The sequence below is a fragment of the Cyprinodon tularosa genome, unplaced genomic scaffold (genome assembly GCF_016077235.1).
Source record: "Cyprinodon tularosa strain WSP-4 unplaced genomic scaffold, ASM1607723v1 ctg557, whole genome shotgun sequence".
NCBI lineage: Eukaryota > Metazoa > Chordata > Actinopteri > Cyprinodontiformes > Cyprinodontidae > Cyprinodon > Cyprinodon tularosa.
Window position 1 is genome coordinate 428,916 of NW_024039293.1, and position 12,969 is coordinate 441,884.

Sequence of the window (12,969 nt, forward strand, 5' to 3'; positions counted from 1 at the left end):
ACCAGCCAAGGATCAGCCAAGGATCAGCCAAGGATCAGCCAAGGACCAACCAAGGACCAGCCAAGGACCAACCAAGGACCAACCGAGGACCAGCAAATGATCAGCCAAGGATCAGCCAAGGACCAACCAAGAACCTGCCAAGGACCAACTAAGGACCTGCCAAGGACCAACTAAGGACCTGCCAAGGACCAGGCAAGGACCAACTAAGGACCAGCCAAGAATTATCCAAGGACCAGCTAAGGACCTGCCAAGAATCATCCAAGAATCAGCCAAGGACCAACCAAGGACCAGCCAAGCACCAGCCAAGGATCAGCCAAGGACTAACCAAGGACCTGCCAAGGACCTGCCAATAATCAGCCAAGGATCAGTGAAGGACCAGCCAAGGACCAACCAAGAACCTGCCAAGGATTAGCCAAGGACCAGCCAAGCAGCTGCCAAGGACCAGCCAAGGACCAACCAAGAACCTGCCAAGGACCAGTCAAGGAGCTGCCAAGGACCAACCAAGGGCCAGCCAAGGACCAGCCAAAGACCTGCCAAGGAGCAGCCAAGGACCCTTCAAGGAAAGTGGGGACATTTTGAATGGCTACTATTGTATATCTGGAGCTTCTGAAAGCTTCAGGGTCACAGCAGACAGGGTCTGGGTCAAGGTCAGGGTTCTACCGATCTGTAGTTTGGTCAGAATCCCCAAACCAGCGTTCTCCCATAGAACGTGAGTGAAAGGAGACCTGTCATCAACCATCCAGTCATTTTTGCACATTCTCAGTTTGACCGCAGAGGTTTAAGATGCCGGTTCTATTCCCCTTGCAGCAGAGAGACGATCTGGACCCGTTCCAGGAGCTGCTGGATGAGCAGTGTTACCCGGGTGAGGTGACGGTGCCCAGCCCCAAACACCACAAATACCCCGCCTGCAAGGAGGGCAAGAAGGAACTGATCAGGTAGGGATAGGACCCACCTTCTGAAGGTTCCTCATGCAGATGAGCAGAAATCAGGCCTGTTAATCAGTGATCACATGTTGTTTCTACTTTAGCAACTGAACACATTTAAGGTTTTGTCCATTGTAACTTCAGGGTCGGACTCCAATGGTAGGGGCCATTTTAAGTTTTGGTGGTCATCAGTAGCTCTGGTGTTTGTTTTTTCCTCTGCAGTCTTTCAAGCTGTCAGTTGGTCGATAAGAACCTTCGAGGTTTGATGACGCCCAACTCACAGGAACTAAAGTCAGTCTGTGAAATCTTCTCAACATTCTAGCCGCAGGTGGAGTCCCTCCGTCTGACAGATGGTGTTCCTGTTTGTTTACTAGGTGTCCAACGCCGGGCTGCGATGGATCAGGACACATTACTGGGAACTACGCCTCCCACAGGAGGTACAGGGAACAACCCATCAAACAGAATGTGTGATTCCCGATGATCTCTTTAACGGGTTTTCCCGGTGTCTCGTTCCTCCTGCAGTCTGTCTGGATGTCCTCGAGCCAAGAAAAGTGGCGTGAAAATCCTGCACAGCAAAGAAGAAAAGGACGAGCAGGAACCAATTAAGTAAGAGTGGAATATCCCCAAACAGCAGGCGTCATGTAAACGTTGGTTTTTAGGCTACATCTTGTCGGTCCGTCATAGTCTTGATTTAGTCCAGAAATGGTTGTTGAGAATTGGACTGTTTGGTCGTTCTGATTTTGTCCATATTAGTCATATAACAGACGTTAAAAAGATCATAATCCCAGTTTTCAATTATCTGAAAATTCCATCCATCCATCCATCTTCATCCGCTTATCCGGGGTCGGGTCGCGGGGGCAGCAGCCTAAGAAGGGAGGCCCAGACTTCCCTCTCCCCAGCCACTTCTTCCAGCTCTTCAGGAGGAACCCCAAGGCGTTCCCAGGCCAGCCGAGAAACATAGTCTCTCCAGCGTGTCCTGGGTCTTCCCCGGGGCCTCGGACCCGGAACACCTCACCAGGGAGGCGTCCAGGAGGCATCCTAATCAGATGCCCGAGCCACCTCAACTGGCTCCTCTCGACATGGAGGACAGCGGTTCCCTCCCAGATGACCGAGCTTCTCACCCTATCTCTAAGGGAGAGCCCAGCCACCCTACGGAGGAAACCCATTTCGGCCGCTTGTATCCGCGATCTCGTTCTTCCGGTCATGACCCAGAGTTCATGACCATAGATGAGGGTAGGAACGTAGATCGACCGGTAAATTGAGAGCTTCACTTTTTGACTCAGCTCTCTCTTCACCACGACGGACCGGTACAGCGCCAGCTTTTTTCAATTTGAAAATGACGGCTTTTAAACTTTCACATTTCAACCATTTGTAGGTTTGGACGCAAATTATGTCGTCTTTACAACGTCTTTGCAACCAATCTTTCCTTGGTGGGATGGCCCACACTTCCATTCAGTTAAACAGTCTCAAAAAGCTCAATTTAGTTGGAAAAAATTCTTTAACTATTCACCCAAGTTAAATAAACGGAGATCGATGGATTTCACTCAGTCGGCATTTTATTTTCTTATCTTTGCAAAGAGAGAGCGGTTCATCGTACGGCCCTCAATGCACCGTAATCAACCCTGTTATGTCTAGACAAGGTTTGTCTCCCTTACTTATGCTAATGAAAAAACTGTGAAGGTTGTGTCACAGTCAAAACAAATTACACGCACTCTTTCTTTCAAACTGACAGACCGTATTTGCCACGTTTGTTCAGCCATGTCTTTGTCCGATTACATCGTCGCCCTTTTCGTTTTAGGGTTTTCTGCAAAAAATTGCACAAATTGGCAAAGCAGCGCGTTTCACGTTTCACTCTAGTGAGCTTCATATTCCTCTTCTAATCGTTTAGCTGACAGATAGACGAGTCCGAGTAGCGGAAGGATCAGCCATCTTGGACTTCGTTCCTGTAAATAGATTTGCGTCGGTCCACGTGGTGTGAGAACAAACATCGTGAGCTTTGAACTTTTAAACCCTGCGGTTTCGTAGTACAGTCTGACCTGTATACGCCCAGATTTAACCAGTCGCACTGACTGAGTAAGCAACATGTTCACGCAGGACATAACGAAGAGTTTCCGACGATCTGGATGAGATGGGTTGTTAACCTCCCGGCCTGTAGGAGGCAGCGTCTTTTAGTCGCCTGGTGAAATATCAGCGGATCTCATTAACTGAAGGTTCACTCAGTTTATTTCGGGGACCGTTGTTGTCTGATACGGTTGGTTCGTCCTCCCAGGTGTCCGGTTCCAGGCTGTGATGGACAGGGTCATGTGACCGGGAAGTATGCCTCTCATCGCAGTGCATCAGGCTGCCCCCTGGCGGCCAAACGGCAAAAAGACAGCTACATGAACGGATCGCAGTTTGTGTGGAAGTCGGGGAAGACGGACGGGATGACGTGTCCGACTCCAGGCTGCGACGGCTCCGGGCACGTCAGCGGGAGCTTCCTGACCCACCGCAGGTGAACAAGCATGAAAATTTTACTCTTAAAGGTAAAGTGGAGGATTTTCTTTTTGCGGGTGGATCATCTAAATAATTGGTCCCCCTAACTGTCAATCATCCTGCTGATATGTTTACGTGTGGACGTCCTTCGTGCTTTTCCCTTACCGCTGTACGCCCAGAAATACCTGCCTGCTGAGATGACCTCCCTTTCGCCGGAGCGCTCTAAACTCTGATGAGAAAACGGATTGAAATATGAACAAAGAAGGAACTTTTAGACATATTCTTAATGTTTTGTCAGAAATGATACAGACACACAACTCTGCACACATTTGCAAAAAAATATTGCAACAATATTGCTCCCATACATCCATGCATAGGAAACATGAAAACATTAAGAATATGGTTTTCGTTCAAAATTAGATCAATTTTCTCATCAGTGTGCGAGAGGGGAGGTGCTTCTCTGCAGGGTGGCGAGTCTGAAATATTGCAAATCTTCTGTTGGACGGTAAGGTTGAATTAGCCATGCAAATAGCAACTTTTAAACAGAGCGTGCACGAGGCAGAATGGCCTCGTGCACGCTCTCATAGGCGTTCAATAGACGTTCCCCCACAGGATTGTGCATTTTTATTTTTATTTTTTTATGGGGAAGGTGGGTCTTTTCAAAAATGTGCGAAAATCCTCCACTATACCTTTAAATGAATTTAAAAATTAAGATAAGACAAAAACCATGGAGTTCCAGCTCTCAGTCCAGATGTTTTCTGCATCTGTTTGTACTTCCAGTCTCTCCGGTTGTCCCCGCACCTCCTCAGCCATGAAGAAGGCCAGGATGAGCAGCGTGGACATGCTGACAATCAAACAAAGAGCAAGCAAGGGTGAGCCAGTTTCCACTGCCTGAGCCTTTCCTCTGAAACGTGGAGCTGGAACCGTCTGCTTTTGTTTCAGGAATTGAAAATGACGAGGAAATAAAACAGCTGGATGAAGAAATCAAAGATCTGAACGAGTCCAATAATCAAGTGGAGTCAGATATGATTAAACTGAGGACACAGGTGAGAAATCCCAGCATTTCCTCATAACCTGAACATGTTTTTCTATATTTAATAATGCATTATTACTGGACATGAAAGAAGGTTAATAAAACCGGCGTAACTTTCTGAAGGACGGCAGTGGAAACGTTCTCACCAATAATTGACGCTATTTTCCGCTGATTGACTTTATCCAAAGGTAACAGAGGCTGAGTGCAGCTAACTGTGTTCAGAGCTTTTTTTCCGCGACTTTTTTTTCCTACAGTTTAGTACATTTGCTATTTTTAGGGAGAGAAAAACTTAATTTTTAACTTTTTAAAAAATAAAATGGAGGACGACCCGGATGTATAGCCGGTTGCGTAAATGAGCTGATGGTCGGATCGTCTTCTGGGACGGATCGATTGGCGACACAGCCGCTGCTCGGGGATGAGGGGGCGGAGCTTGATCCACCCAACATGAGTGAATTAGGCCTATTCTGTCCGTCTGTCGTCCAACAGATCACCACCATGGAGACCAGCCTGAAGTCCATGGAGGAGGAGAACACAGTGATCGAGCAGCAGAACGACTCGCTGCTGCATGAGCTGGCCAACCTGAGCCAGTCGCTCATCAACAGCCTCGCCAACATCCAGCTGCCACACATGGTGAGGAACCGTCCCCCGAAACCCTCTGGCTCCGCCCCCGTACCGAGCAGCACCGCCGGGCCGAGCTGTAGACACGGTAACAGCTTGGTGCCGAGGACAGAGGCGGTGGAATCTTTGACCCAGAGAACCGACGAGTCTTTGGGCCTTCAGGTCAGGCTGAGCTCCATGAGGACAAACCTGAGGCCAAAACCTGGATCCATTCTGGTTTTGGCAGAATGGATCCGGTTCATTCAGGTGTGATGTTTGAGATTACCATGGTTTCCTCCTGCCGTCTCAGCCCGACCTGTTTCCCAGAACTAAACTCGGCTTCTTTTCTCCTGCAGACATGTTGAACGTTGGTCATAAAAGAAACTGTTGTTTTTTTCATCTGCTTCTTTCTGTTCTCTTCATGCCACTCGTCACAGAACCAATGGCGCCGCTGTGGTTTTGGTTGGATGTCATTTTGTCTCAGTGTCGGAAGGAGACTCAGGCTAATTGGATAATCTCTGGCAATAGAAAGCTGACAGATTACTGGAGCTTTTTGTTCAGCTTTAACGAGCTCCACCTTAACGAGGACGGCCCAGTTCCCCTCTGCTGAATCCGTTTGTGTCTCAGACATCTGGAACGACTCGTTAAGGTGGAGATTGTGTGGTTGGTGAGGTTCTGGAGTGATGCTAGGCTAATGGACTTCTCTGTACACCCTCTCCTGTAGAGACCGCTGCCACAGAAAGAGACCCCAGTAAAGCTTAACTGCAGTTTAAAGATGCTTCCCAGAGTAAGACATCATCCTTTATCCAATTATCCTCCTCTTCTGCACCCTTAGCCCCTTACTTACCCCCACTATGCTGCTCATCACTGCTGACCGTCCATCACCTCCATCCTTCACCTTCAATGTTCAGAACTTCTTCAGATAAAATAATAAAAAAATTATAATTTCCTGCCTAAAATGAGTCAAATTCAACCTAAGAGGAAACACCTGAGAAGCATGGTGGTGGAGGGCTGATGGTTGGGGCTTCTTTGGAGCCTGGAGCGGCTCTGGAATCAGAAATGATCCGTCTGGTTCTGCAGATTTTCCGACCCGGATGAGACGTTATGTTCCATCTTTACAGCTGATTGATCAGAGATTGGATCCAGGTGCGGGAGTGGACCGCCGAACCGTTTATAAGCTGTAGAGTTTATCGAATTACTCATCTATAGAGAAACAATCTGATACTCTGATCCACATCCAGACAGGACTGAAAACCTCGCGTCAGAACTTCATCAAAGTCCCGCTAAAGTTTTGATGGAGATGCAACAAATGAGAACAAAAACTCACCCGTTCCTGCAACCACACCTGCAGCTTAAGCCGGGCGTACACTGGACCAAACGCCTTTTGCCCTTTTGGCGACAATTCTCCAGTCGTGTGAGAATTGTTTAAATCGGGCCGACTTTCAGCCTGATGGTGCGAGGTAACGAGGGGCGATCAGCCTCCAACGACCATCGGGAATCGTAAGGTCGGGGGAAAATCAAACTAGTTTGAAATTCAGTCGGACCTCCTGAGCTAGAAGCCGATTTACCAGAACCTAGCGCACTGCACATGCGCAAACATGGGAGTTCTTCTTCTTCCACATTGACGAGCCTGAGTGGTTTTTAGACGTGCAGTTTGAGCAGGTAGATCACATCAGAGTGTCGGGTCGCACAGTGTGAGAGCGAACATCGTCAAATGTTAACTTTTAAACCCTGCGGTTTCATCGTACAGTGTGAGCTGTGCTACAAACTGCTAGCCTCGTGAGACCATCCTGATCTCGCAAGCTTTCAAGGTTTCACTCAGATCAGTCTGGAGACTCTCCGTTAAAGAAAATTTGGAGCCGTTCACCAAACGAACGTCCAATCAGCGTTGGCTTTGAGGCGGGTTGAGGTGTGACGCAACGAGAAGCGCGACAGTTCAGTCTAAAGAACATGGCGGCTTCAGCCGATGAAACTAGCGTTAGCGTGGCTATCGAGCAAGTTTTATCAGAACTACAGAGTATTTCTTCACTGAAAGAAGAGCAAAACACTGCTCTGGAGGCTTTTCTCAGAGGAAAAGATGTTTTTGCTCTTCTCCCGACTGGTTTCAGCAAGAGTTTGATCTATCAATTGGCTCCTCTTCGTCGTCGCTCTGTTAGTACGTCATATGCTTCGTTGATCTGATTGGTTTATTTGGCCCGTCTATCACCAACATAGGCCAATCAGCTAACCAGTATTTTCACCCCTTCCCAAAATTACTTCAACGGAAGGTTTCCAGATGGATATGTGGAGCTAATCCATCTGGCGGAGTCAGGTTAACAGTGTATGTCCGGCTTTAGCTTAGCACCAAAGCACTAAAGCCGGATCCGCTGGTCTCCTTCGCTTTGCTGCTTTTTGAATTTTTTAGCTTAGAAGAACAGATAATTTCTCTGCTCTGTCAGACCTAATAGGATCTATTAACGCTGTAGCTTCCTCTCAAAAGACTTCAACCTACTATTCCAGGTATTGACATCATGAGCAGAAATAAATATACATGTTGGAGCCCCAGCATTATTTAAAAAATATAGTTTTTTCAGTAATCTTAATACTTGTGTTCTGCCTCACTCTAGAGGTTATTTGAATGTATTATTCTTTAAATTACAGTTTTGATAAAAAGCAAAGCGATATTATTGCCTGGTTCGACACGGTTCCCCAGAAATGGAGGCAGTCACCATGGTAACCAGAGACTCCAAGGCTCCAATGTTGCTTTGGTCCAACCTGGAAGGACCAAAGTCAGGATCAATGTGTCTCTGAAAGCTAGCTGGGCTTATAATGCTACGTTCCACTGCAGGCCTTGATGCTTAATTCCAATTTTTTTTTGTGAAATCCGATTTTTTTTTTGCGTTGCTGTTCACGTTTCCAAATATATGCGACTTGTATGTGATCTCCTGTTTGAACTGCAGTCATACAACCTAAGTATCCCGCATGTGCAGTAGAGGACACGATGACGTCATTACGTGCTCTGTGTTTACGGATGTAAACATAGATGCTAGTCCTCGAGTGCAACCAGCGATCTTTCCCAACCTAAAAAAATACAAACTTAACAAGATGGTTAAACATAAATTCTGCTCTCAGCATCATCGTTTGGCATGGTTGCTGTTTTTCTTGCCGCTTTTTCGTAGCAAGACGCAGAATAGTGATCTTTTTTGAGTAACAATGACATTTAGGTCGGATGAACGCGACCTGAATCAGATTTGTATCGGATTCGGAGCCACAGAGCCAAGTAGGCTAACCTGACTCCTTCCGTTGAAGTAATTTTGGGAAGGGGCGAAAATACTGGTTAGCTGATTGGCCTATGTTGGTGATAGACGGGCCAAATAAACCAATCAGATCAACGAAGCATATGACGTACTAACAGAGCGACGACAAAGAGGAGCCAGTTGATAGATCAAACTCTTGCCGAAACCAGTCGGGAGAAGAGCAAAAACATCTTTTCCTCTGAGAAAAGCCTCCAGAGCAGTGTTTTGCTCTTCTTTCAGTGAAGAAATACTCTGTAATTCCCATAAAACTTGCTCGATAGCCACGCTAACGCTAGTTTCATCGGCTGAAGCCGCCATGTTCTTTAGACTGAACTGTCGCGCTTCTCGTTGCGTCACACCTCAACCCGCCTCAAAGCCAACGCTGATTGGACGTTCGTTTGGTTAACGGCTCCAAATTTTCTTTAACAGAGAGTCTCCAGACTGATCTGCGAGTGAAACCTTGAAAGCTCGCGAGATCAGGATGGTCTCAAGAGGCTACAAGTAGGCTGGGTCGCAGTGGAAAAAATCGTATCTATGTTGATCAAACTGTCATGAAAAGATCAGATCCAGGTCGCATATGGGCAATAAAATCGGATTTGGGCGACTTCAGGCGGCTGTGTGACGTAGCATAAGAGGCCACGGAGAAGGCTCTGGATTAGTCCCAAACATTCAGCAGCCATAAACGTTCCGGTTGCAAGTTGGAAAACGTCGGGTTTGTTGTGCGATTTGGTGCTAATTGCTGTTAGCAATACAGCTGAAAGTTATATTTCTCTCCATTTTACAAACAACAGAAACATCTTATCAAACTGAATAATTGAAAGTCTGTACTTTTTAAGGGCCATAAAAAAGTGCTAATCAATGATGCACTACGTTCTATGTGAGCACAGCCATATTGGACAGGTAACCCTGTTCCTCACCCTCAGGTGTTTCTGATCCATAAATCCATCAAACTGGTGAAACTTCTCTTCCCACTGGTTCCTTCACCTCCTGATTCCAGGAAGCGTCTTCAGATTTGGACGTTAAGTTCCTCGTAGCTAAACTGGTCCAACGCTTCTGAAGCCAGAGCTGCTCCAACTCACGGCGTGATGATTCATCTCATCTTTCTGTCCGTGAACGTCCTGATTTTTGTCTCCATCTGCTGAACGTCTCCATCCTCCACTGGCGAGCCATCCCTCTCCTGAGTTCTGCATGCTTTGCACTGGTTTTGGTTCTCCTCGGTTTGCCGGTAGAGTTTTAGGAAAGGTGTTTTCCTGACGGCGTTCCCCTCCTCCTGCTTGTTCTCCAGACCTTTTCCCTCATGGTGGCCTCCTCTCACTCTCTCTCTCCTCTCTCCTCTCTGTGCCCGGCTTTGTTCTGTTGGACAGGAACCGATGAACGAGCAGAACTTTGACACGTATGTGAGCACTCTGACTGACATGTACACCCACCAGGACCAGTACCAGAGCCCAGAGAACAAGGCGCTGCTGGAGAACATCCGCCAGGCCGTTCAGGGGATCCAGGTCTGACGGGGAGCAGATCTGAGCTGCTGCTGTTTTTTTTTTCTCCTCTCCGCTCCATCGGTGTCTGGTTCTGTTCTCCTGGTTGCTGTTGCTTTGCTTTGGACCTCAAACATCTTGTTCATGTGACCTGAAATAATGTGACGTCTTGTTTATAGCGGCTCATCCTGTAAATGGATTTATTTATTTCCTGTAAGCTTATTAAAGGACCGACCGGGCTTTACTGGTTCAACTGGGAGCCAAGCAGAGACGCGTGGCGGGAATGTCTGCAGTCGAACTCCAGCGTTCCTGTAGATCTTTCTCTGCTGCAGATCCCATCATCCACTGGGCCGGTTTCCTTTCTGACTTTTATTTTGAAATGCAAACGGCTGCAGGAAACGTAGGAGACAATCTGCCACCTGACTGGACTGCTGACCCTGTGTGAGAGGAACCGTGTGGGATTATGCAATTTCTTACGAATCGGTGAATGAAGAGCTGAGCGACGTTTTTACTGACGATAAATGTGATCATTTTGTATAAATCTTTTCCTACATCTGTGTTTTAGGAACCCGACGCCTCTGTTCTCACGTTTAGATGTTTTATTCTAAGCTTCTCTGGATTTACAGGGTTAAAAAAAAAAGTATCTGGGCTTTGGGTCGCCATGGCGACCTGAGGGGACATTTCCTCATCACACCTCATCATGCATGCACTTTATGGGAGCACGTTCAGTACCGTCCCGTCACGGCTCCGCTTCTCCCCCAAAGCAAAACTCCCTAAAACCTCCTTATATAAGCAGAGGCGTTTAGTAATAAAGTACAAATACTTCATTACTTTAGGAGTAATGTTAACTATCTAAACTTTACTGGAGTAATTATTCTTTGTTAGTTTTCTTTCATTTAAGCTCATTTTCTTTATGGCCTGTTGTATTCAAAGAAAATAAAAACCATCAAAATAGTTCATTTCATTCAGACAATTAATTTCTTTGTGGTCGGACTCGGTGCTGCCCCAACTTGTTGTTCACCGCATACCAAAATAAAAGACGATGCAAAGTTGAATTTGACACCGTTACTATTAGTTATAAAACTAAAGAAATGAAGTCTAAAGCCTGGTTTATACTAACAAACCAGGTCGCAGTTAATGCAAATATGCCCCGCCCCCCTGACGCAGACACGCTGGTGCTCCTCCGCAATTTGTAGGTGACCACAGTGCTGCAGACAGGAGGCCTCTGATTGGTCAATTCCACATCTGCTCTCCACTATGCGTACTTCCTGTTTGGTATCTGATGGCAGAGACTCTGCAGAGCCTGTCTCTACCCGATCCGTCGCAGAAACACGATCCGTCCCGAAAGCACGATCCGTCCCAGAAGCACGATCCTTCCCGGAAGCACGATCCGTCCCAGAAGCACGATCCGTCCCAGAAGCACGATCCTTCCCGGAAACCCGATCCGTCCCAGAAGCACGATCTGTCCTGGAAGCACGATCCGTCCCGAAAGCACGATCCGTCCCGGAAACCCGATCCGTCCCAGAAGCACGATCCGTCCCGGAAACACGATCCGTCCCGGAAACACGATCCGTTGCAGAAGCACGATCCGTCCCGAAAGCACGAACCGTCCCAGAAGCACGATCTGTCCTGGAAGCACGATCCATCCCGAAAGCACGATCCGTCCCGGAAACACGATACGTCCCGGAAACACGATCCGTCCCGGAAACCCGATCCGTCCCGGAAACCCGATCTGTCACAGAAGCACGATCCGTCCCGGAAACACGATTCATCCCGGAAACACGATCCGTCCCGAAAGCACGTTCCGTCCCGGAAACACGATCCGTTGCAGAAGCACGATCCATCCCGAAAGCACGAACCGTCCCAGAAGCACGATCTGTCCTGGAAGCACGATCCATCCCGAAAGCACGATCCGTCCCGGAAACACGATCCGTCCCGGAAACACGATCCGTCCCGGAAACACGATCCGTCCCGGAAACCCGATCCGTCCCGGAAACCCGATCTGTCACAGAAGCACGATCCGTCCCGAAAGCACGATCCGTCCCGGAAACACGATCCGTTGCAGAAGCACGATCCATCCCGAAAGCACGAACCGTCCCGGAAACACGATCCGTCCCGGAAACACGATCCGTCCCGGAAATACGATCCGTCCCGGAAACCCGATCTGTCACAGAAGCACGATCCGTCCCGAAAGCACGATCCGTCCCGGAAACACGATCCGTTGCAGAAGCACGATCCATCCCGAAAGCACGAACCGTCCCGGAAACACGATCCGTCCCGGAAACACGATCCGTCCCGGAAACACGATCCGTCCCGGAAACCCGATCTGTCACAGAAGCACGATCCGTCCCGGAAACACGATTCATCCCGGAAACACGATCCGTCCCGGAAACACGATCCGTTGCAGAAGCACGATCCATCCCGAAAGCACGAACCGTCCCAGAAGCACGATCTGTCCTGGAAGCACGATCCATCCCGAAAGCACGATCCGTCCCGGAAACACGATCCGTCCCGGAAACACGATCCGTCCCGGAAACACGATCCGTCCCGGATGTCCCGGAAACACGATCCGTCCCGGAAACACGATCCGTCCCGAAAGCACGATCCGTCCCGGAAACACGATCCGTCCCGAAAGCACGATCCGTCCCGGAAACACGATCCGTCCCGGAAACACGATCCGTCCCGGAAACCCGATCTGTCACAGAAGCACGATCCGTCCCGGAAGCACGATCCGTCCTGCGCATGCGCAAACAGGTTAAATCTGGGTGTCCATAAATAATGTAATTATGGAACTAAAAGTACTTATTTCTATCCTTAACTCTGTAAAGAATACTAATACACACCTCCTAAAAAAATATCTTATGACTTTTCTGAAACAATTTTGATGCTTTTTGACATTTTCTCCGTTGAACAGCTTCTTTGACGTCATCATGGGACACGCTCAGAGCTGTGCGGCTAAATAGGATTAAACCATGTTTTTCTGCGTTTTACTTGTTTCTTTCTTTAGATTAAGATCTATATGCCTTAATGTTAACACGAAACGAAAACATAAAACTCAAAAAGACTAAAAAAGTTAGCCACCAGAAGTAGCGTAGGATCCCCAGGGATAAAACAGAAAGGATTTTAATGCATTTATTTTCTCAAGAAATACATTATTAGCCTTTAACACGTTATATTTTTCATACGTTTACTAT

At 47.8% G+C, this 12,969-nt stretch overlaps 1 protein-coding gene across 5 annotated transcripts in view; it reads left to right on the forward strand.

The window, feature by feature from the left end:
* Positions 1-10,443, forward strand: part of myt1la (myelin transcription factor 1-like, a) — a 53,677-nt gene extending 43,234 nt beyond the window's left edge. For 4 of the 5 annotated variants that reach the window (XM_038305371.1, XM_038305370.1, XM_038305372.1 and 1 more), the window contains exons 15-24: positions 808-935; positions 1,146-1,214; positions 1,298-1,360; positions 1,446-1,529; positions 3,193-3,414; positions 4,176-4,267; positions 4,338-4,441; positions 4,915-5,058; positions 5,750-5,812; positions 9,665-10,443. In XM_038305371.1, the coding sequence (XP_038161299.1) occupies positions 808-935; positions 1,146-1,214; positions 1,298-1,360; positions 1,446-1,529; positions 3,193-3,414; positions 4,176-4,267; positions 4,338-4,441; positions 4,915-5,058; positions 5,750-5,812; positions 9,665-9,805 (1,110 nt within the window). In that variant the 3' untranslated portion in view covers positions 9,806-10,443. The remainder of the gene's footprint in view (positions 1-807; positions 936-1,145; positions 1,215-1,297; positions 1,361-1,445; positions 1,530-3,192; positions 3,415-4,175; positions 4,268-4,337; positions 4,442-4,914; positions 5,059-5,749; positions 5,813-9,664) is intronic. The other variant, XM_038305375.1, reaches the window with a different exon arrangement.
* Positions 10,444-12,969: the final 2,526 nt, after the last annotated feature.